At 38.0% G+C, this 25022-nt stretch overlaps 1 protein-coding gene across 10 annotated transcripts in view; it reads right to left on the bottom strand.

Moving 5' to 3' along the window:
- The window catches only part of NBEA (neurobeachin), a 726466-nt gene that overhangs the window by 108598 nt on the left and 592846 nt on the right, over window positions 1–25022 (bottom strand). For all 10 annotated transcript variants that reach the window (XM_070049020.1, XM_070049018.1, XM_051831739.2 and 7 more), the window contains 3 exons: window positions 21475–21592; window positions 21032–21134; window positions 13139–13254 (listed from right to left, as the gene is read on the bottom strand). In XM_070049020.1, the coding sequence (XP_069905121.1) occupies window positions 13139–13254; window positions 21032–21134; window positions 21475–21592 (337 nt within the window). The remainder of the gene's footprint in view (window positions 1–13138; window positions 13255–21031; window positions 21135–21474; window positions 21593–25022) is intronic.

A 25022-nucleotide genomic window follows, 5' to 3' on the forward strand; every position in this document is an offset into this window, starting at 1 on the left:
ATTTCTAAATTATCCAAAGAAATACCTTTTCGGTGTTCTGGCACATCTAGATATTTATTTACCAATTGTTTTTTCTTTAGGGTACTTAAAATGTAGTAAGTACATTTGTGCTCTAACTAGTAGGGCTCCTTTTTCCAGCAGTGGTTAAGTTCTGAGTGTGTGTGTATGTATGCACACATCTGTGTGTGTGTGTGTGTGTACATATATATATATATATGGGTTCATCGTAGAAGATGAATATTAAATATTGCAAGCCTATGACACTCATCTACTCAAACAATAAAAGTGAAGCACAGTAAATGAGATCTCAGAGTTTCTTCATTTAAAAAAAAACCTTTTTAATTAAACCATCCAATTTAATGTTTTTATATGGCAATTTAGTTTTGAAAGTAACGTGATCTAGAGACAGCTGACAAAGAAATTATAACTGCAATTCCTTGGTGAAAATGTTAATGACAGCAAAATATTGTTTAATTAGATGATTGCAGCATCTGGATTAACACTCTTTAAGAGCGATGTTCCTGTGCTTGTCTGCTTCTTCACACTTTACAGACATTTTGTCATCTCTAGGTCATTAGGAAAGAATTTTTAATGATTTTTCTAGAAGCAAGCAGTTCAAGTTACATCTAATTAGATGACAATAATAAGCCCAACACATGCAGTAGCTAAATATATACATAATTAACCAGGGAGGGCTTGTTCATCACAGAGTAAAAAAGTGGAAAATGCTAAACAGGAAAAAGAAAAGGTTGGGGTTGGGGAAGTTGTGTGGAATTCATTAGGTGATTATATGAAAAACAACTCAAAAACCTTAGAAAAAAATCTCAAGTCTAACTGGATCATTTACACAAGGCTACGTTAGCAATCATTTTGCTATTTTTTAAAATGCAAGAGTTCCAGATTTTAACATCTTTTTCCTAGTATTATCTAATAAGGTGTAAAATGAAGCATAGGTGGAATCTTTCAGAACACAATGAATAGAAATTTAGTCAACTCTGGGAATTAGAGGCTGAATCCACAGTTTTAGACTCATTCTCATCATCATTAAAATGCTTTCACATAATATCCCAAAACATGTTATTTGAAAAAAATCCCAAGTGTTTCAAAAATATTAAATAAATTATGTCATAGTTATATGTTGGCATAATTCCCTCACGGTTTTCTAATGAGGCTTTAACAAATCATGCATTAATGGGGTAGGTACTTGGCATAGCAGTCCTGCTTGGGATGTCCCCATCCCCTGTGAGATGGCCTGAGTTCCATCACTGGCTCTACTTCCAATTCCTGCTTCCTGTTAACGCGCACCCTGGAGGCAGCAGTGATGACTCAAGTACTAGGGTCCCTGCCACCCATGTGTAAGATCTCCATTGAGTTTCTGGCTTCTGGCTTTGGCCTGGCCCAGTCCTGGCTGTTGCAGTTATTTGGGGAGTAAGCCAGCAGATGGGAGATCTCTCTTTTTCTCTCTCTTTCTCTTTGCATTTCAAACAAAATGAAAACAAAAAAAATTTAAGAAATAAAACAGAATAAGAATCATGCCTTTAAAGAATATTTCATGAAATGGAAAAAGTCGAATATGAACCTGCATGTGTAGCAGGTTCTTGATGATCCACGACACATAGAAAATGAAAAATAGGGTCCGGAGCTGAGCCGTAGCAGGTAAAGCCACTGCCTGCAGTGCCGGCATCCCATATGAGCGCCGGTTCAAGTCCTGACTGCTCCACTTCCAATCCAGCTCTCTGCTATGGCCTGGGAAAGCAGTAGAAGATGGCCCAAGTCCTTTGGCCCCTGCACCTGCATGGGAGACTGGGAAAAAGCTCCTGGCTCCTGGCTTCGGATTGGTGCAGCTCCGGCTGTTGTGGCCATTTGGGGAGTGAACTAGCAGATAGAAGACCTCTCTCTCTCTCTGCCTCTCCTTCTCTCTATATACAATAACTCTGACTTTCAAATAAATACTCTTTTAAAAAAAAGAAAAAATAGAAAAATCATCAAAACTTCCATTGGAATATTTGTAATTAGAGTGACTTATATTTTGAAATTATAATTTTCCACATTCTCAATTTCTCTATTGTATTTATTTTATAAACAGAATGAGACAAAGACTATGAACACATTTATAGGCTTTTGGATACATATCTTTTAAAAACAATATGTTTTGTGAATATTTAATAAACAGATATATAAAGTATCTGTGTTTATATGCAATTATGTGTGTATATGTATATATCACAAGAATATTTTATAAGTCTCCACTATGCATAACACTAGGACCTTGCTACCATAACCTTTACAGGGAGTTTACTTTTGAAAGCATCTGGAAATGAGAAAACTAAAACTGGTCAAGTATGAGAGATTTTAAGAAACAGAGAGCAAGAAATATGTCATAAACTGTACTTTATACTTCACAATAAAATAATATTTGGGAGAAAGAACAAATCTGAGAGCATAAAAGAGAAATAAGGGGCCAGCACTGTGGTGTAGCAAGTCAAGCTGCTGCGTGTGGCGCAGGCACCCCACATGGGTGAGAGTTTGAGACCTGGTTGCTCCAATTCTGATCCAGCTCTCTGCTAATGCACCTGGGAAAAGCAGCAGAAGGTAGTCCAAGTGCTTGGGTCCCTGAACCCATGTGGCTCCTGGTTCCTGGCTTTGACTCTGCCCAGCTCTGGTCATTGCAGCCATTTCAGAGAGTAAACCAGCAGATGGAAGATCTCTCTGTCACTCCGTCAAATAAGTATTTTTAAAAATTAAAACAACAAAATATAGAAAAAGTGAAATTTATAGTCACACTGATCATATCTTCTCTAACATGAAGTCAGAAAAGATTGCTTCATCTTCTCAACCGCATTGCAATTTTGTAACTTTTCTTTTTTGTTCAGGAAATTCAGTCCCTCATCTAGGGGCTGGTGTTGCAGCATAGTGGGTTTGGCCACCACCTGCAACTCTGACATCCCATATGGGCACCAGTTCATATCCTGGCTTCTCCATTCTGGTCCAACTCTGTGCTAATGTAACTGGGAAAGCAACAGAAGATGGCCCAAGTACTTGGTTCCCTGCCACCCACATGGGTAACCTAGATGGAGTTCCAGGCTCATAGCTTCATTCTGCTCCAGCCCCAGCCATTGCAGCCATTTGGGCAGTGAACCAGAGGATGGAAGCTATCTCCCTCTCTCTTTGTCTTTCTGTTTCTCTCTATAACTCTGCTTTCAAATAAATAATCTCAAAAAAATCCTTCATCTAGTGAAGTCACATAATAGATCACAAAATCATACAAACCCTAACAAAAATAAATAAAATTAGTTTAATTGCATGGGCATTTACAAAGAAAAATTTTTTTTCCTTAGTGATCTAATTATCTCATTAGGAAGATGACACATTGACAAAATACTAAGGGTTCACTGTCATCATAAATGCCAAAATATGTGATATAGACAATGCATAAGAGATTAGTATAATTACCTTTAGATCTGTCTTTTAAAGAATATATGTATAGCCCAGTGATTCTCAAAGTGTGGTTGCTGGTCCAGTGGTATCAACATCAAGTGAGGATTTGTTATAAATGAAAATTCTTGAGCCCAATGCCAATCAGAACTTCTGGAGGTGAGGTCTAACATTCTGTGTTTTACTAAGCTTACTTACTGGTTTGAGAATCTTTTGTATAGTGGATACTGGGAGGCTGATGGCTTGTGGTAGTCAGCTAAGTCCTTCTCCAAAAACCCTACCATCAAAACAAAGCGCCATCACTCAAGGTCATGTGTCATTCCTAGAAGTCTATATCCAATGACTGCAGAGCAGATGTAACAAAGGCCTGGGCTCTTGCCTCAAGGAAAGACAACTCTGAATGGTAAGACCTATCTTGAAACTGTACTGGAGTTTAATTTCTTCTGCTCAGTTCCACTTTCTTTACTCTCTCATAGAGGAAGGTCCTAAGGGCCCTTTCCAATCAATGTCCTCAAGCAGACCTCTGTCTCAGAATGCTTCTGTGGCTACAACCTCAGTGAGAACATACCAGGGTTTCCATTAGACAGAATGATACAGGCCCAGTGCTAGAATATCAGTATCTACAAAGGTCATGATGGTAAACAAACCTCGGAGGATCCTATTGATGAAATGCAAAAGAAAAAATAACATTCTTTTAAATCATTAATTGTTTAGGTTTGAAAAGTAGTTAATAAACTGATGATGATGACAGGGGGTGAAACTGAATGGTACTGTGAATATCCTAGAGCAGAACAGTGTTGTAGCTGAAGACCCTGGAGTCAAACTACCTGTGTTTGAACCCTGAATTTATCACTTACCAGCTCTGTGACACTTGGTCAAGATATTTAACTTCTCTGTTCCTCATTTACTTATCCACAAAATGGGAGACGAGTCCAATATAAGTTTTGGAGCTATTGTGAAAATTAAACAAGTCAGGGCCAGGGTCCTGGTGCAGCAGGTTAAGCTGCCATCTGCAACGATGGTGTCTCATATGAGAACCATTTGCGTCTCAGCTGCTCCACTTTCAATCCATCTCCCTATTAATGGACGTAGGAGAGTGACAGAATATGGTCCAAGTGCTTAGGCCCTTGCCACCCATGTTGAAGATCTGGATGGAGTTCCAGGCCCCTGTCTTCAGTCTCAGACAGCCCTGGCCATTGTGTCTATTTGGGGAGCACACCAAGAGATTTGGAAAATCTCTTGCTCTCAGTCTCTTTCTCTTTGGGTGTGTATGTTTCCCTCTCTCCTGTAATTCTGCCTTACAAATAAATATAATTAAATCTTTTTAAAAATTAAATAAGGGATTAGCATTGCATGCAACAGGTTAAGCCATTGCCTATAATATCGGTCTTTCATATGAGCACCACTTCAAGTTCTGGCTGCTCTACTTCTCATTCAGCTACCTGCTAATGTGTCTGGGAAAGCAGAAGAAGGTGACCCAAGTACGTAGGCCCCTACTACCCATGATGGAGACCTGGATGGAGTTCCAGGTTCCTGGATTCAGCTTGGCCTACCCCGCACAGTGGCAGCCATTTGAGGAGTGAACTAGATGATAGAAGATCTCTCCCTGTCTTTCCTTCCCTCTCCCTCTGACTTTAAGATAAATAAAATAAATAAACTAGTAAATACTTATACACCTAAAGCATTTAGAATAATGCTAGAGATTCATAGAATGACAACTGATGTTAGTAACACTCTGATCTCAGAATCAGCCCTTAAGGCTTCCTGGTCTGGCTGAAAGGCCTGTGAGAGCATTTCAGGCATGGAAAGCTAAGACACTGTGGCAAAAAATATCTTACATGAAGGATCTCTGTGAGTGAGACCCAGTGGAAAGAAGGGGCCACCAAAAATGGATGTACTTTTCTCTGAAGGGAGGAGAGAACCTCCACTTTGCTTATGGCCTTGTCCAAATACTGACAGAGTTTGTGGTCACAAAAAGGCTTCTATAGCCTTGGAAGCTCATGGCAAGAGCCTCAGGTGATCACTGACATCATAAATAAGAGTGTTAATTGTGAAATTAACAACAGAAGTCACTGTGCACTTACTCCCCATGTAGGACCTCTGTCCTTAATGAATTGTACTATGAGAATTAACTTCAAAACTTGTCCTCAAACAGTGTGTGTGTGGGTGCAAACTGCTGAAATCTGTACTTAGTATAGAGTTAGTCTTCTGTATATAAATTTAAACTAAAAATGAACCTTAATGAAGAATGGGATGGGAGAAGGATTAAGAGGTGGGACGGGAGTGAGGGTGGGAGTGCAGGTATAGGGAAAAGAACCACTATATTCCTAAAGTTGTACCTATGAAATTTGCATTCATGAAATAAAAGCTTTAATAAAAAAATAAATAAAAACAAAATGGTAGGCACATTGTAAACTATTTATAAACATAAATTGCTATTTATTTTCAGAATGTTGATATTGATAATTAAATACATATATCAAACATAAATGAAGACAAATACTATTTTTTCTGATAAGAATAACAAATATAATAATAAATAATAATAATAACTAAAAGAATGTTTTTAAAAGCTGTAAGATATAAAACCTTTGAATTATATACAAAATTATACATGAAACATTTGAATTGCATGGGATATTAAATATAATTTTTCAAAATAACACTCCCTCTAGAAATGAAAATCTTAAGTTTCAGTCAATTAAGTAAGTAAGTATTTGGTGAACAATAACTGCATCCATAAAACTGTGCTAAGAAACAATACAATTATTTAATGGATTCCCTTAATAAGAGTGATACTGGTGGGGTCGACACTGTGGCATAGAAGGCTTAGCCGCTGCCTGCAGTGCCATCATCCCAAACGGGCGCCAGTTTAAGTCCTGGCTGCTCCACTTCCAGTGCTGGGAAAGCAGTGGAAGATGCCTCAAGTCCTTGGGCCCCTTCCACCCACGTAGGAGACCCGGCAGAAGCTCCTGGATCCTGGCTTCGGCTTGGCCCAGACCTGGCTGTTGTAGCCATTTGGGGAGTGAACCAACAGCCGGAAGATTCTCTCCCTCTCTCTCTCTTTCTGATTCTCTGCCTTTCAAATAAATATATAAATCTTTTTTTTTAAAGAGTGATATTGGTATGATTTAATATCTTCAAAATGAACTTTAATCTAGGATTTTCAGAAAAGTGAAAGGTGCTTGAATAAGAAAAGGTGAAGAAGCAATAATAGAACAGCCCTTGTCTAGACTGTTGAGGAACAGTTCTCTTAGTGTTTTTATTCCATTCTTTCTTTGTTTTTCATTCTTCCTGTTTCTTTTTCTTTCTCGCACTAAACAGGAGAAGGAGGAGGAAGGGGAGGTAGGTGGGAGGGTGGGTACGGTGGGAAGAATTACTATGTTCCTAATGTTGTATTTATGAGATATATACAAATAAAAAATAAAAAAGTGAATGGATCAATGGGAAATTTTAATTGCTGCCCTAGCAAACACTCAAATATTCCTTAGCATCAGTACAGCTTCTCTATGAAACCATCACCCAAGTATTCCATGCTGTGCACAGTATAAGCTGGCACTCCTACTGAAAACTTCAGGTTGATGACAAGGGAAGAATTAACAAAAATATTCTTAGGGGGAGTAACAACACAGGATACTTAATTTATAACATTTTCCAATTGCCTTTCTATTCACAAGGATTCATTTTGCGTGAATAATAATGTTTGACAAAATCCTCAAAGAGTTCACTTACAGCCATCTCCTCTATGAAGCCTTCCTTGAGTACACTAACTCATATTAATCTCTCATCTTTCTAAACTTTTATTATACTCAATGGCACTTAATTGTATCTTTCTTCTATTTTTTAAATGTTTTTCATATGCAAATTTTGTTCTGATAATTAGCTCTTAAATTGCTACAGCAATGATGCACAAACTTTTTGCATCAGAACCACTCAGAAGGTTTGCTGAAAGGTGAGTGGCTGGGCCCCACCACCAGTTTCTGATTTAAGTTTGAGGAGGCATCTGGGAATGCATAGGCTATCCTGATGCAGCTGGTCAGGGAACCACACTGAGAAACATTAAACTGGAACAATTACAGTGGCTTAATACTCATGGAACAGGGACATCACACAGTGTCACTTTCTTCTCTCTTTGCCATCCCTGCCACCACTACTGCCATCCAACTCTTCACCTCACATTTTCTTTCATGTTGGAATACCCCTGTTTACTTCTGCTGAATTCTTACTTACACTCATATTTTAGCTTCCAATTTAAATGTCAGCTACAAGAAGCTTTTCCTGATTGCTCAGCTGAAAGTATGACTTCTAGATCTGTGACCTCAAATGGCTTCATTCCCATTTTAAAAATACTTATTTACTGGAATTGCTGGTGTACATGTCTTTTTTTCCCTATAAAGTGTTCAAAGGAAGAATCACACTTGCTTCTGTAGTCTCAGTGCAAAATACATTGTGTAGCACACAGTAAATATTCAGTAACCATTTACTGAAATAAACATATTGACCTAAAATCTAGATTTCTATACTCCCTCACAGTTCTGAATTTAAGTGAAATCAATTTTGATTCATAACATGCATAATTATCACTTTGATTTTCCTAAAACTCCATACCACATTCTCATCTACTCCAAAACCATACGAACTCCTAAAAGCCTCCTCATAATCTGAATTTTACCTACAGTTCAGATATAACCCGCTACTTTTCTCAGCTATAGCCAAACTACTATACTCATGTCCATGCAACACATCATTCATATCCAACTGGCAGACACCACCAGTAAGACTCTGCTCCTTTTTTCACCCCAAACCTATCTTAAATTTCTTTCTGTGGTGTAAAGGGTAAGGCTGCTGCCTGCAGTGCCGGCATCCCATATGGGCACCGGTTCCCATCCTGGCTGCTCCACTTCTGGTCCAGCTCTCTGCTAAGGCCTGGGAACGCAGTGGGGGATGGTACCAGTCCTTGGGCCACTCTACCCACGTGGGAGACCGGGAAGAAGCACCTGGCTCTTGGCTTTGGATAGGCAGGGCTCCGTCCGTTGCAACCATCTGGGGAGTGAACCAGTGGATGGAAGACCTCACTTTCTCTGCCTCTGCCCCTCTGTGACTCTACCTTTCAAATAAATAAATAAATCTTAAAAAAAAAATTCTTCCCTTTATTTAGCTCTTGCAATATTTACTAGTTATAGCAATTACATTAGCTCTCTTAACATGCTCTCTTATTTATGTCTATTTCATTTATCCAACTAGACTGTCAGGGCTATGAGTTCCTAGTCCCCATTTTCTTTTTCATTTTTTATTCCATTGCTTATAAAACCAGGTTTTAATGTTAAGTTATAATTATTGTAAAGGAAGTACCCCAAAAATTCTTTTAAAAAACCAGTGGCCAATCCATCCATATGTTATCAAATTGAAATTTCCCCTATGTTCTTATGCTTTTGCTCAGAAATCCAAAGACCGTTCCAACCACAAAAAAAAAAAAAAAAAAAAAAAAAAAATCCTCCGTATCAGTCTCTATATAACCCAGGGGCAACTGGTGGAAGGGACCACAATATTATCTCTGCCCAAATTTATACAAAGCAACCTTCCCAGGTAGAGGGAATAAAATCTTAGCATAGCAGAACCATTTAATATTAGTGCAATGCTTGTTTAAACTGGAAACTGACTGGAAGTGAAATATATCACCTTGCCATCCAGGATTACATCCAGCAGCTTCAAATAACTAGCATAGCCAAGAAAAATTATAAGCCCATCTAATGGTGGACTTTGAATCTTGATACATCTCTCAAGAACAGATAGTAGAAAAACCTCACACAAGGATTATAGCAAAAATACTGCAGAAGAACATAAAGAGAACACTATGCTGAAAAATCAGGTAATGATCCTTGTAGATGAAAATAACACACTGCATGAATAAGAAGGAAATTCTAATAGTTTAAGTTCTTTTATTTAAAAAAAGATTTATTTATTTGGAAGGCAGAGTTACAGAGAGAGAGGGCAGCAATGGCTGGGGCTGGCCTAGGCTAAAGCCAGGATCCAGGAGCTTCAAGCGGGTTCTCCATGTGGGTGCAGGGGCCCAAGCACCTGGACTGTTTGGTGCTTCCCCAGGCATATTAGCAGGGAGCTGGTTTGGAAGTGTAAGAGCTGGGACTCAAACCAGCACCTATATGGGATACCAGCATTGCCAGTAGCAGCTTTACTCACTACGCTACAACACTTGCCTCTAAATTCTTTTTTTTAAAAAAGATTTGTTTTATTTGTTTGAAAGCCAGAGATAGATAGACAGACAGACAGACAGCTAGCTAGCTAGCTAGCTAGGCCAGGCTGAAGTCAGGAGCTAGAAGCCTCACCTGAGTCTTCCATGTGGGTACAGGGGCCCAAGTACTTGGGTCATTTTCTGCTCCTTTCCAAGCACATTAGTAGGGAGCTGGATCGGAAGTGGAGCAATCAGGACTTGAACCAGCACCCATATGGGATGCCAGCATTTCAGGCAGTGGCTTAATTGCTGCACCACAATGCTGGCCCCAGTTTTGAATTCTTAATATGCAAAAAGACACAGATTCCAAGAAACAAGAAATTAATAATTATCTCAATTTGGCTAGTAAATTATATTTACGAAGATGAGCAAGAATGAGGAGCAAGTTGAGTTAAAGTTTTTATCTTACATAGGCATAATTTTTGTCTGAAAATGAGAGAAATATATTTTATGAGTTTTTAAAATATAAAAAGTATTTTATTTTAAGAGAACAAATAGGAGATGTACATTTCACATTACTAAAGAAGGAGCACAAAATTATTCATATAGCCAAGGGAAAATCAGTATGAAAAGCAAGGGAACATTAAAAATAATATAGAAGAATATATTGGACCAAATATGTAAATTATCACAACAGATGTAAACATATTAAACTACTATTGAATGATTAAAGTCCAAGACAGAGTTAATACTTGAAAATCCAATGTGGGCTCCAGGACACAAAACTGGCATATTTGGGATTCAGTCCCTCTTCTCTTTGGCCTTGAAGTTTATATGTTCTCTGCTATGTGATGTCCTTTCACTAAATATGTTAATGAAATTAAGTTCTTTATATTTCAGATATTTAAGTTAATTTTATCTACATACATAGATAATGCACTAAATACTGTAACTCATTTTGTATATCTGATAAAGTAGGTTTTAAAAGATGCATATGTGTATACACTATATATTAATACTTGCTATATCTAGGATATTCATATTCATATGATATGACAGATTTAAAAAAAGAGTTGGGGCAGACATTTGGCTCAGTGGTTAAGAGGTCATCTGGGGAGACGATGCTGGTGCAGTAGTTTAAGCTACAGTTGCAACACCAGCACTCCATATTGGAGTACTCGTTCAAGTCTCAGCTGCTCCACTTCTGATCCAGCTCCCTGCTAACATGCCTGGGAAAGCGGTCAAAGTACTTGGACCCCTGCCTCCCACACGGGAGAGTCAGATACGGTTCCTGGATCCTGGATTTGGCCTGGTCCAGCCCCAGTTGTTTCAGTCATTGGGGGTGAGCCAGCAGATGGAAGACAGAGTTCTCTCTCCCTCTGCCTGTCTCTCCCTCTATGTTAACTCTTCTTTCAAATAAATAAATATTAAAAAAGAAAGACATCACTTAGGACATTCACATTTCCTATCAGAGTGCCTGGGTTTGGGTCCCTGTTACTCACATGAGAGACCTTGCTTTGGCCCTAGCTGCTACAGGCACTTGGGGAGTGATCCAGTGGATCGAAGATTTTTGCCTCCAACATTCAAATAAAATAAAAAAAAATACATAAAAGTTTTTTTTAAAAAAGATAATATTACAGGGGCCTGCACTGTGGTGTAGCGGGTAAAGCTGCCACCTGCAGTGCCGGCAACCCATTTGGGCACTGGTTTGAGTCCTGGCTGCTCTACTTCCCATCCAGCTCCGTGCTATGGTCTGGGAAAGCAGTGGGAGATGGCCCAAGTCCTTAGGGCCCTGAACCCACGTGGGAGACCCAGAGGTAGCTCCTGGCTCCTGGCTTCAGATTGGCGCAGCTCTGGCCATTGAAGCCTTCTGGGGAGTGAACCAGCAGATGGAAGACTGACCTCCCTCTCTCCTTCTCTCCCTCTCTCTCTGCCTTTACCTCTCTAACTCTACCTTGCAAATAAATAAATAAATATTTTTTAGAAAAGATAATATTACGCAGGGCCGGCACTGTGGCACAGCAGGTTAAAGCCCTGGCCTGAAGTGCCGGCATCCCATATGGGCACCAGTTCTAGTCCTGGCTGCTCCTCTTCCGATCCAGCTCTCTGCTATGGCCTGGGAAAGCAATAGAAGACAGCCCACTCTTTGGGCCCCTGCACCCACGTGAGAGACCCGGAAGAAGCTCCTGGCTCCTGGCTTCTGGCTTTGGATTGGTGCAGCTCTGGCAGCTGCGGCCAATTGGGGAGTGAACCAGCAAATGGAAGACCTCTCTCTTTGTCTCTGCCTCTCTCTGTAACTCTGTCTTTCAAATAAATAAAATAAACTTTAAAAAAAGATAGTATTACATACTTATCTTTTAAAAAAGATTTTATTTATTTCAAAGGCAGAGTTACAGAGACAGGGAGAGACAGAGAGATATCCTCCATCCACTGGTTAACACCCCCCCCCCCAAAATGGCTGCAACAGCTGGAGCTGGGCCAGGCCAAAGCCAGGAACCTGGAACTCCATCCAAGTCCCCCACATGGATGGCAGAGGCCTAAGTACTCAGGCCATCATCTCTTGCTTTCCCAGGTACCATTAGCAGAAGATGGGTCACAGGTGGAACAGCTGGGACTTGAAACGGCGCTCATATTGAATGCTGATGTTGCAGGGGGCGGCTTAACCTGCTGCAGCACAATGCCAGCCCCACATGGTTATCTTTTTAAGGCAATGGTTCAGAGCAGAATATTGGTCTAAATTTATGGTAGTAAGCACTTTTAACAATGAAACAATAACTATAGGAAAGTGTATGTATATATATGTAGTTAATTAAGTTAATCTGCAAAAAAGTTTTTGTAGAGCTTAATTTACAGCAGTAAACTCAGTAATTAAACATGAAGAAGGACTTTTGGAGCTTAAGAAAAAAAAATGAAGCACTTAAATATTATAGACATGTTTCACCACTGACAACCACTGATTTGGCTGAAAACAAGTCCTGACCTCCTTTTAAATTACAGGCACAGCAACCAATGTGGATGATGGCAGTTACTTAACACTTAAAATACATAATCTGATTTTAAAATTTTTATTTTTAGTTGAAGATTTTAAGAAAAAAAATGCTGTAACCCAATCATGACAAAATTCAGGTGACATCTGTACTAGGCAGAATCCTGTTGTTATTCTCCTGTCTAGCTGCAATTGCTGAGAATGACAAAGTAGTGAAATTACATTTTCCCATTATTATTTCCAGACACTCTCTGGCAATGGTTTGTTGACTCTAATAAACCTTCAGACAAAGCTGTCAGCAAAGGAAATGGCAGAAGGAGAGCAAGGAGAAGCCTCTTTAACAGAAACTGCATCTAAAACCTTGGTATTAGCTTGTACAGTTTCTTATAAAATTTAATGTGTGCTTCAAATATTTATTCTAATCTGCATTTGAAATGCTATGAGAAAAATGGATTATATCAAGTCATATTAGCAATGATTTTGATGAACATAAACATATTATTATCTTAAAGAATGAGACACCTTACCTGCTATAGTATTAAGAAACATCAAATATTCGAAGTTCGAAATTTCCCTTCTTTGCCAGCGCTGAGTCATGTTGGAAGATTTATAAAGCTGTCGAGGAGTGGCCAATGATATCCTCCTAGTAATTAAGCACACCATAACACACATAGTCTCTTATAGCTCATTATGTTTAATAATCTGATATTAACAAATATATTGGTTTGATAACATCCAATTTAAAATAATTTGTGGTTTATTCTTCTTAGCTGAATTACAAGATATATTTCAATGATAGAAATTTGCAATATTCAATAATTCTACCATAGAGAACATACTTTAATTACTTAGGACAATCCAATTTGGAAGTAATAATATAGCTGAAAATGTGTATTTTATAAATAAAAAGACAAAAAAATATAAACCTATGTTTAGTACAGAACATCCAGCCCATGTAAATAAGCTAGATAGGTAGTCTGGTAACTTCTTACAAGCACTGACTCAAGCCTTATATAATAATGACTATAACTGAACTTCTTGCACCTGTATCCACACACAGTGTACACACCTATACACACTGAGCAAAAAACAACCAAGAAGTTTGAGAAAAATGTAGGAGTCTAGAAGAAGGAGCATAGGAATAGTTTAAAGCAAATACATCAGAATAATTTGTACAAATTATGAGACTTTCCACCTTCAACACGTCTATATTTTAAAAAATGAAGACTGGTGTATTTAGAAAAGTCTGATAAAACTACAGTAGGCCACCTTATCTTCACAGGATATATTCTAAGAACCTTAGTGGTTGCCTAAAACTGAGGATAGTATTGAATCTTATATACAAAGACACTTCAAATAGTTCATGGAAAAATGTAAATAATACTGCAAAATTTTCCATCAATGATGAACTTCTGGAATATTTCTCATGTACTGTGCTTTTCCCCCTCTTAAATACACTTAACATTATTTTTTCACTTTAAAGGAAGCACTCTCTGGGTTCTTTTTGGATTATCCAAATTGCATCACTACTACTGATACTGTAGGGCCATTATTAAGTTAAATAAGGATTTCTCGAACACAAGAATTGGTACCACAACAGGTGGAGCTGATAACCAAGGTGGCTAACAAGTGACTATCAGGCAGGCAGCACAAATGGTGTGGATATACTGGATACAGGGATATCTCAGGTCCTGGGCAGGATGGAAGTGGAGGGATTTCATCACACTACTCAGAACAGCTCACAATTTAAAACCAATGTATTGTTTTTTCTGGAATTTTCTGTTTGGTATTTTCTGTCTGTAATAGACCACAGGTAACTGAGACTCCAGAAAGAAAAACTTTGGATGAGGGGGTGCTAAAATAGTCATCACCTGAAACAGAGGTTCCCAAACTGTCCAAATTCACGCCACCCTTAGTGTTTCAGCGGTTTTTCTCATGGTATTTCTTGGTCAAGTAGAATACCTAACAGTTCTATTCATTAAAATTCAACTCAATCAATAAACAATCAATACTTAATGTCTTAAGAACTGAGTAGCTCTTGAAAAATGTAACACTCATAAATAAAGAGAAATAATAATTTAATTCTTCAATACCACAATTACTAATGGGATATGTGTACCTGCTGGGTCCTACATAGCGGTTCAAACCTTGGAGTCAGATGTGACATCTCTCCCTTTGTTGTTTGACACTGATTTTTAATGTGGCTCTTGATTTTGAACACAGCAAAGACCAAATACCAGTTTCACAAATATTTCATTGAAAACAATGAAGCTCTTTCTAATGCTAAAACTTAGAATTAACTCCATCTAACAGTTTGTGCAGTATCTGCCAGATGTTGTTGTGTTTCCCTAAAAAATATAAAATTCCCTGCAGCAGTCCAAAGAGCTTACTGTGCCATCTCAGGGCTCCTTGGTGCTCAGTTTGAGAACTACAGATATAAGACAATTCCTGTCACTCATGAATTATTATGAAGTTTGTCTCACATGTAATATTAATAGGCATTGTCACGTACACAGTAGGTGTTAAGTTACCCAAGGAGGGGGGAGGGAAGGAGGAAGGAAGGATGAGAAAGATTCCCTTTTATCTCAAATTCTAATTTGAGTTAAAATTTTTAAGAATCATGATATGTAACTGCATGTTTAAAATACTAACTTAATGATTTACAGTAACTTATTCACATATTAGAATACTTAAAATATTTACTTACACATATTTAAGCTAACATATTATTTGCATATATTTATGGCCATATTTACTTACACAAACATATTTACTTACATACATACTTACAGACATATTTACTTACACATATTTAAGGCTACTGACTGACTCCAAAAGAATAATATGATCTAATGATCTGCTTAATTTCAATGGTGAATTATTAATGGAGGAGTAGGTATTGTGACACAGTGGGTTGGACTGCCACTTAGGGTGCCTGCACCCCATGTCGAGATACCAGTTCAAGTCCTGCTACTTTGCTTCTGATCCAGCTGCCTGTTAATATATATTGGAAGGCAGCAGATGATGGCTCAAGGGCTTAGGCCTCTACCACCCATGTGGGAGATCCAGATTGAGTTACTGGACCCTGGTTTCTACCAGGCCTACCCCTGGCTATTGTGGTTATTTAGTGTCTCTCTCTTTCTCTTTCTCTCTCTCTCTCTCTTTTGCTGCCTCTCTCTGTCACCCTGCCTTTAAAATAAATAAATAAGTAAATTTAAAAAAAGTTAATGGAAAGTAGAAATAAAAGACAAGAGCTTTTTGAAGACTTTTATATATTTATAGTACTTAAATTCTATAATTAATTCATTTATAGTAATTCACAATATGATTTTTAGGGACTTACAAAGAAAGAGCTTTCAGATTTGGATCCGTACTGGTACTAATATTCAAAAATTTTCCAAGCATGCTCCCCTTCACACAATGATTTTATACCATAAATTTAGCCCTGGTTCTGACCTTGTAGGGCAACATGACAAAGTTTTTTTCTGAATTATCAAATAATCAACAAAGTATGCTTAGCCCAATTTGATTATCACTATTATAATTACATTCTTAATAATTTGACTAAAATTCTTACCTGCAGTATGCTGTTTGCTAAAATAACTATTTATATAACACGAGTAAAGTTTTGAATCTTTACTGGCATTTTGAACCCAGATAATTTAAGAATATCATTGCTGATCTGGAAATAATTCTGTCACAAAAAAAAAAAAAACTCTCTAAAACAAACAAATCCTGTTTGCTATAAACTGTATGTAATGAGAATTTTGGGAGAAAGTTATCATATCACCTTTAGAATGGGTAAAAGTAAGAAAAAATATAGAAACAGAAAATGAATTTAGAAAAGCAAAGTATTAGTGAGTTCAAGGAAAGGATCTGTTTTTGTTGTTTCTTTCTTGCTATAAAGAAGAACTAAGCAGGAAATATACAGTACTTATTGTTGGATACTTAGCATTTAGCAATGCTAGACATATAGTGAGGTTCAATAAGAACATACTGAATGATTTGAATTGCTGTTCATCTACTCTAAAAGGGAAAATGGCTGAAGATACATGTAATGCTAAAAAAATTAAGTAATTCAATTGTGCAAAGTATTTGCAAAAAATTAAATCAGTAAGACTGTTCAGAACATCCTGAAACAAGTTTAGAATGAGAACAGCTACTACATATTTGGGCTATAAGAGGATGCTTTTAGAATTGGGGGCTGGTGGGGAGCAGTCAGCATTAAGTCCCTATCTGAAACATCGGCATTCCACCCATCAAACTGCTGATTTGAGTCTTGGTTACTCCACTTCTGATCCAGCTCCTGGCTAATGTGCCTGGGAAAGCAGCACAAAATGGCCTGACTACTGGGCCTCTGCCACCCAGGTGGGAGACCTGGAAAGAGTTCCAGGCTCCTGGATTTGGCCTGTCCCAGTCCCAGCTGATGCAGCCATTTGGGGAAAGAATCAGCAGATAGATCACTTACTCTCATCATCTCTCCCTCTCTCTCTGTCACTGTGCCTTTCAAATGAATAAAATAAATCTTTTAAAAAATAGAACTGGAGAACATAAAGATAAATTGCTCTCTGAAACAAAAAGTATTAAGTATTCTAACAGACTGTGATTATTTTAAAACATCAATTGTATTAGAATCAGGGTATCTCCTTTATCAGTGAAGAATCTAATGAAATGTAAAGTGATTGATTCTGTTGAATAGAAAATATATATTAATGAAGAATTGTAATCATTATGAAATCTAAAATTTGGGCATATGTTTGCCAGTATTTTTAAGTCGTCAAAAATGTGAGAAAGTATTGTTTTAGGATCAGTGTGAGTCACCTTGAAAAGACATAGGATAGGAAATAAGGAAGTGGGCATGATGAGTAACTTGGTTAAAAAACAAAATTTTCTTGTCTGTAAAAAGAGATAAAGACTCTATTATTTGAAGAATATAGCTGTTCCAAGAATTAAAGCAGGGCTGGGTGCTGTAGATTAAGCCACCTACTAATATGTCAGCATCCCATAGCAGGGTGCCAGTTTGATTCCAGGCTGCTCTGCTTCAGATTCAGCTCCCTGCTAATGTGCCTGGAAATGCAGCAGGAGATGGCCCAAGTACTTGGACCTGTGTCACCTTTGTAGGAGACCTAGATGGAAATCCTGGCTCCTGGTTTCAGTTTGGCCCAGCCCTAGCGCTATAGCCATTTGGGGAGTGAACCAGCTGATGGAAGATATGTCTCTCTCTCTCTTTCTCTATCTGCCTTTCAAATAAATAAATTTTAAGAAAAAGAATTAAAGGTAACAATACTTTTAAACTAAAACAGAAAGAATAGTAAACAGAAGTACATGGGAAGTAGTCAGTAAATGATACCTAGGAAAATTAATTAATTGAGGGCCATGCTTAATGAAAATATTCCCTTTGTCCTAAATCCAAACAACAATCTGATTTGTAATGTGATCTATCTGATGCGCTTGTCAAAGAAGTAGCCTTAAAGGTTTGTGAAGTCAACTGTTCTGGCAGTATACTTGAAATTGAATTTGATAATATATTTGTTGTCATTTACAGTAACCATCTTTAATATCAAGAAAGCAAAGCAAAGAATGGAGCCCTGGTCCTTGTTGGTGATTCTACCAAGGTACTCTTCACTGATGGGCTTCTACTTGTAGGAGATAGGCATTGTCCCTTCCCTTTAGCAATTTTCTAATTGTAATGAAATCTCACATATCTCACATACATACATGCTTATGGATCTGTACATGTATATATAATGAACTATCTAAATTAAGATATGAATGTGTATGCATGAACATATCCACGTGTATAGTGCATAAGTATATTTATAGTCCACAAAGTGCCTTTATTCTCTCAAGATTCTCAAAGTTTCTTTTTACAAGGACATTGACCCTGATTTACAGTAAATGAGACAGTTGTTCGTCTTGTCTACTTTTTTTAAGAATTTTTTTTGACAGGCAGAGTGGACAGTGAGAGAGAGAGACAGAGAGAAAGGTCTTCCGTTTTGCTGTTGGTTCACCCTCCAGTGGCCGCCGCGGCCGGCGCACTGCAGCCAGCGCACCGTGCTGATCCAAAGGCAGGAGCCAGGTGCTCCTCCTGGTCTCCCATGGGGTGCAGGGCCCAAGCACTTGGGCCATCCTCCACTGCACTCCCTGGCCACAGCAGAGAGCTGGCCTGGAAGAGGGGCAACCGGGACAGAATCCGGTGCCCCGACCGGGACTAGAACCTGGTGTGCTGGCGCCGCTAGGCGGAGGATTAGCCTATTGAGCCGCGGCGCCGGCCCCTCTTGTCTACTATTACTCATTCTTTCAACTAATGTTTATTGAGTTCCCATTAATTATCATGTTCTGTTTCTTACTGTTACTCAGCTAGCAAGCGGCAGGTCTCAGCCTAGATTCAGTGTTCCCTCAACCCCATATGCTATGGTCTACATATCTCAGCAGGTATACAACATCCAGCCTGTAAGAAAACTTAGTTTATTAGAAAACTAAGAGTGAGTTGAACCCTTTTTGGGAAAGATAAGCCAAGGACAACAGAAGTGTGTTTTAACAGATAGTGACTTTATGAAGTAACCAAGAAACCCAAACTAGCAAAACTATTTTGATTCCAAAAATCAGAGAGACTAAATGTGGGTAAATGGGAAATTATGCTTATAATAGGTAAGGAAGATAGTAAAAGAGTTTCTGTTGGTTTTAAATTAATTCAGGTCCAGACAAGTCCAAGAGCACTGCAGGAAATTACACATGACACCAAGAAACCCATATTAATAATCTTTCAGGAATCATCGGCATTGAGAAAGATGTTAGGAGGCAGATTATTCTTAAAAAAGAAAAGTAAGGCCTATTTGCGAGTTCTTAATGTCAATTCCTGGAAATTTTCTTGAATTGATGATTAAACAAATAGTGTGTAAGCACTTGGGAAAGGAAGTAGTGATTACTATGAGTCACCTTAGATTCAATAAGAACAACTCTTGCAAAACTAACCTAATTTTATTTGATAGATTAAATGCATTTTTCTTTGACCTGTATTTTATAAGAGCTTCATTATCTACTAATGTCTTAGTTTAATCTTGCCATCCTACTAGCAAAAATCTGAGCATGTGTATACATGTATGTCAATAAACTTTTCTTCTACTGTAGGCTTAAAAAAAACAGATAAGGTAATCCCAGTCAAACAGCACTGAAAATGTACCTCCGCAATTAGGCTCTGTGCTAGCTGCAATAGATTAAAAGACAATCAAACAAACAAAAAACACTGTCCTTATCTTTCAAATGTCTTAGCCTATTTATGGAAATATAGACAGAGTTTAGTTTTCCTTTTCATCCATGCAGTGCGCCGTAATAACCCTCAGGAACCTAACAGTTTACGTAGAAGACCCTGCTGCTTGTCCACCCAGGGCCAGTCTCTCTTCCTCATCAGCAGAAACGCTCATTTGGTCAGGCTAGATGAGACAAGCAGTTCTGAGACACATGTTACCCTAGTTTCTAGAGGATGTTTGGGTCAAGCCAGGAAGTTCCCTCCATTTTGACAGTGATTGTTTTAGGAGAAAGAAAGTGACCTGATTCTGGCCAAAGGGAGTTGGGGTAAAGATCACTGGAGGCTCTAAGAAATATATTCCTTCCTAGAGCAGAGAAATTCTTTGTGCCTTTTTCCTACTATAATGCAGTTGTGTGAAGATGTGACATCTGGAATAGTAGTGGTGATTTTGTGAACAGGAGGCCAAGTGAGAATTCTGTCATCCCTGAACTTCTGAGTTAATCAATACATGTTATGCCTTAACTCCAGATGTTTTACCTCCTATTGGTTAATCCACTTTTAGTCTGGTATTCCACTACTTAAAACCAAACACCTAGCTGCTAACAGCAATACATGTAATTACTGACTTTTGCTTAAGCTAGTGTTCTTCACTAAAATAAGATTTCAAAATGATTCTTCTAAAATACCAAGATGAAAGATATAGGAGATGGTTAAGATTACACCATAATTAATGAGTATTAATCTTGATAAACTGAGAGTTTTACAACTTTAATAAAGAAACATTTATACACAGCATTTATAAAACATAATTTATATGCTATTCCACAGCAAATAATCACAAATATCCTGAGGCTTCTTGTTATGTTTGTTGTAATATTTTAATTAAAAATGTTCTAATTATATATGTTACCTATGATTGGTAAACAATTTTTTTCCTTCTCATTTCTGTATGTGTTGAATAAATTCTGCCCTAGTCCTATCTTTCATTTTCAAAAAACTGTTTTAAAAATCTCTTTCCTTTAAAATAACCTTCAGAGAAAATATATTCTTTAGCCCTTGAAGTAATTTGAAACTACATTTCAAAACTAAAAAAACTACATTTCTATTTCTGTCATATTGGGACTAAAATATGTTAACAAACCATAGATAATGTGTAACATGATATAATTACCTGGCTTGTGGCAAACCATAGCTGGTCCCCACTCCAACCCGAGGCAAGCTATAGACAACTTTTTTCACTGTTGCTTGATCAGGGAAATTAAACATAACCGAGGCTGTGGTAAGAAGAAAAAAACCACAATTTAGTAAAACACAGGAGAACTAACCATCAACTTTCAAGAAATTATTTTCAGTGCTTACTCTGATTTATTTGTAAAGGTAATGGATCTTCATGGAAAAATCAGCTTTCTGTATAACTTTATTCATGAGAAACTTGGGGTCAACATTTTCAAACAAGTTAATCCTTGAATGTTTTTAATTTTTGTTTGTTTTAGCAAGATAATTGATCAAAGAGAAAAGATACAGTTGGAAAAAATCATGAGAGTACCACATCATTGAAAGAATATATTACCCACCCCAAGCACATTTTCTTTTAAATTATTTAAGGGGACTTACTTCTGTTTGCCATAAACACTTCCAAAGCAGTGTTTTGTAGAAGGTAACGTCTTGAAAATACAGCTCGTATCTCGCTGAACATCCATTTTCCATGAAGTCCCTCAGTGTATGCAAGAACCTAAAACAAACAGTTTAAAGGGAAGTGTTGATAAATAAAATATGTATTTAAGACTGAATCTGACAGTATCTTAGACAATGCTGTATAAAAATCAGTAAATTAGGGATTCTCTTCCTGAAGTCAAAATATAACACATCATTATCAATTTGAAATTTTTTTAAAGATTTCTTTATTTATTTGAAAGTCAGAGTTACACAGAGAGAGAAGGAGAGGGCAGAGAGACAGAGAGGTCTTCCATCCGCTGGTTCACTTTCCAATTGGCTGCAATGGCCGGAGCTGTGCCGATCCGAAGCCAGGAGCCAGGAGGTTCTTCTGGGTCTCCTACATGGGTGCAGGGGCCCAAGGACTTGGGCCATCTTCTACTGCTTTCCCAGGCCATAGCAGAGAGCTGGATTGGAAATGTAGCAGCCGGGTCTCGAACTGGTGCCCTTATGGGATGCCGGCACTGCAGGCAGCTGCTTCAACTGCTACACCACAGCGCTGGACCCATCAATCTGAAATTTACAAAATTTCTGCCTTTCTAAATTCTTAATTGGCTCATGATGAAATGAAGCAGAAAAATTAAATGTCCTAGGTGATCATGTGATTTAAATAATACAGCATATTATTACTCATGGATATTGTATATAATTAATTAGACCTGGTGACCACCTGTGACACATACAAGGGTACTTCAAAAAGTTTGTGTGAAAATGGAATTAAAAAATACACTACTTTCTGTGAACTCTTTGAAGACCCTTCATATAGTTGGTTCTTTCTAATATCATTTCTCTTTTTTGCTCAATGGAAGTCCAGTTATCCCGAAAGTACTCATGTGGTCAACTCCAGGCAATGCTTTATTATTGGTCTAAGCCAGGGCTTAGTGGTCTCTGCTGCACCTACTTGACTTTGCCGTTATGGTATGAATGCAGCCACAGACCATATGTAAATAAATGGGTTAGGCTGTGTCCCAATTAAACTTTACTTACAACAAGGAGTGCTGGCTGAATTTGGCCTCAAGGCCACAATTGGTTAATCCATTGTCTGAACCAGTTTTGGCAATGTTATTTCTCACTTTTCCAAACTCTCTTCCAACTTTGGGAAAGAACAGTTGGTTTACCACTTGCTGGTAAGAACAAAGCCAAAGGCAGCTGGGGCTGATGTGACCTGTTGCTGGCATATCCCTTTGCTTTTCTTGCTGGAATGGAGACATGATGGCTGAAACTGGAGTAACTCATGTATGATAATGACAGGAAGACCAAGGTAATTGTACCAAGGTTGGCCCTAATAGTGAGTACTGGGCCAACCTCAGCAATCATCAATATCTGACTGCTTGTTGGTTGATGCAGATAAATTCATATTTGATTAAGCCACTGTTATCAAACTGGTAACAAACATATTTCTTCCTGATAACATCAACATATTTTAACAATATATAAACACTTTGTACTTTCATTGGTATTTTCTATTACACTTATATTTACTTCGATAAGAATGGAAACTAATTATTGTGTTTTACATACATTATATTTTTTAAGTTTTGAAAATAAGTAATGAAGTTTCTTTTACATCTCCTTTCTCTATAAAATATACGTATTTAGGGGCTGGTGCTGTGGCCTAGTGTGTTAGGCTGCTGCCTACACTGCTGGCATCCCATACCAGTTTGAGTCCTGACTGCTCCACTTCTGATCCAACTCTCTGCTATGGCCTGGAAAGCAGTAGAAGACGGACCAAGCCCTTGGGCCTCTGCATCCGCGTGAGAGATCCGGAAGAAGCTCCTGGCTCCTGGCTTTGGATCAGTGCAGCTCTGGCCGTTGCAGCCAACTTGAGAGTGAACCAGTGGATAGAAGACCTCTCTCTCTCCTCTCTCTGTGTAACTCTGACTTTCAAATAAATAAATCAATCTTCAAAAAGTATATATGTATTTATATATAATATGCATTTATATAATTGTGGGGTTTTTTTTTTAATTCCATTCTCAAACCCATATTTCACTTTCTGTCTTTCCCTTGACTTTGGAAGATTTTGGAGGCAGTCAGATATCTATTTAAAGCCAGAAACATTTTGAAGCCATACAGACTCCAATTTAAAATTTGTGTCTGTTATTTACTAAACAGAGGATGTTGTAACCCCAAATGATTTTTGTCATCTGAAAAACAGTGATAATACCAGCTATTACTGGTTAGTTCAAGCACAGACAATGGATGTGAAGTATGCATCCCTAGCTATTACATTCTATTAAGTGTATATGTTCTTTTGTTGAGCATCATATGACAACTATTTTTCAGTTTCTAAATGCAAAACTTCTTTTTATACATTTCACAAAAGGCTTATAGTGAGTAGCCATGTATGAGTCTTAGTTAGTTATCATAGTTCCAGACTTGAATTTCATGAACTAGTACAATGTTTTAAAATAGGAAGGGGATGCAGATACAAGATTAACTTCTGTTTTAGTCAAGTAGGAAAAATTTCAAGAAAAAGCCAGCCACAAGTTCTGAAACTATCTTTGACTGTGATTATTATTTAACTAAAAAAATGTAAGGTCTTTTGAAAAACCTACATAGTAAAATGAGTACTGTATAAAATCAGAAAAAAGGGCAGGACTTTTCAGGAAAGCTGTGTTGGCTCCCTCACAAGTACTGGCATAACAAGGAGATATTCATTTCTAGATCCATACATCTATACCAAACGTTTCTTCCCGTCAAGCATGTTTTCAGCTTTTATGTTATAGCAGGCATGCAGCTCAAAAATTACCTAGGAAAAGTCTGACTTCTTTGTGTTCCACGTAAAACGACCTCTGAAACAATTGTGCCAATTATTGTAGCCTGCCAGGTCCAAACTCACTTTTAATTACCATATCTGTGAAAATAAATCTACAGTCTTTAAATGCTTTCATTTGGCTAACTGGCATGATAATAAGCCTTGCCAGGACAAGTACAAGGCACCGATGAGACAAAGCAGGAACAAGTGGTTCTTCCTCCTAGCTCTGGTGTGGTTGCCCACTTAGCAGGCTCTTGCTGCACAGCACCTGCTCCTGTGCTGTGCAATAGCCAACAGCACCCACAGAGGAGCAGTTTTCTCAGTCCTTGGACTCCCTCGGAGGAGTTTTGTAGCACAGTGTATCTGGGGAGACTCCCTACAGGGTGGATTTCTGGAAAGTTTCTGGGGACAGTGGAAGTTCTTTGCCATTCAGTGAGCTACAGCCAGGCCCTCCCCAACATACCCAGGAGGGCGTCTTCTTTGGGTTCTATGACAGCTTTAAGAGTACTGGCTGCTTTTTGGTGCATTATTCCTACATTCTGTAGAGTTATCTTTATTTCTTAGTAGCCATTCCCTTATTATCTCAACCTCCTATCATAATTTATATAATAATTACTTGTATTATCTGTTCACTGCCTAAATTGCACACAGTTCTCTCCTCTGATTGGGTTCAGGCTGATATACAAATTCA

This window comes from Oryctolagus cuniculus, chromosome 9 (genome assembly GCF_964237555.1).
Source record: "Oryctolagus cuniculus chromosome 9, mOryCun1.1, whole genome shotgun sequence".
Taxonomy (NCBI): Eukaryota; Metazoa; Chordata; class Mammalia; order Lagomorpha; family Leporidae; genus Oryctolagus; species Oryctolagus cuniculus.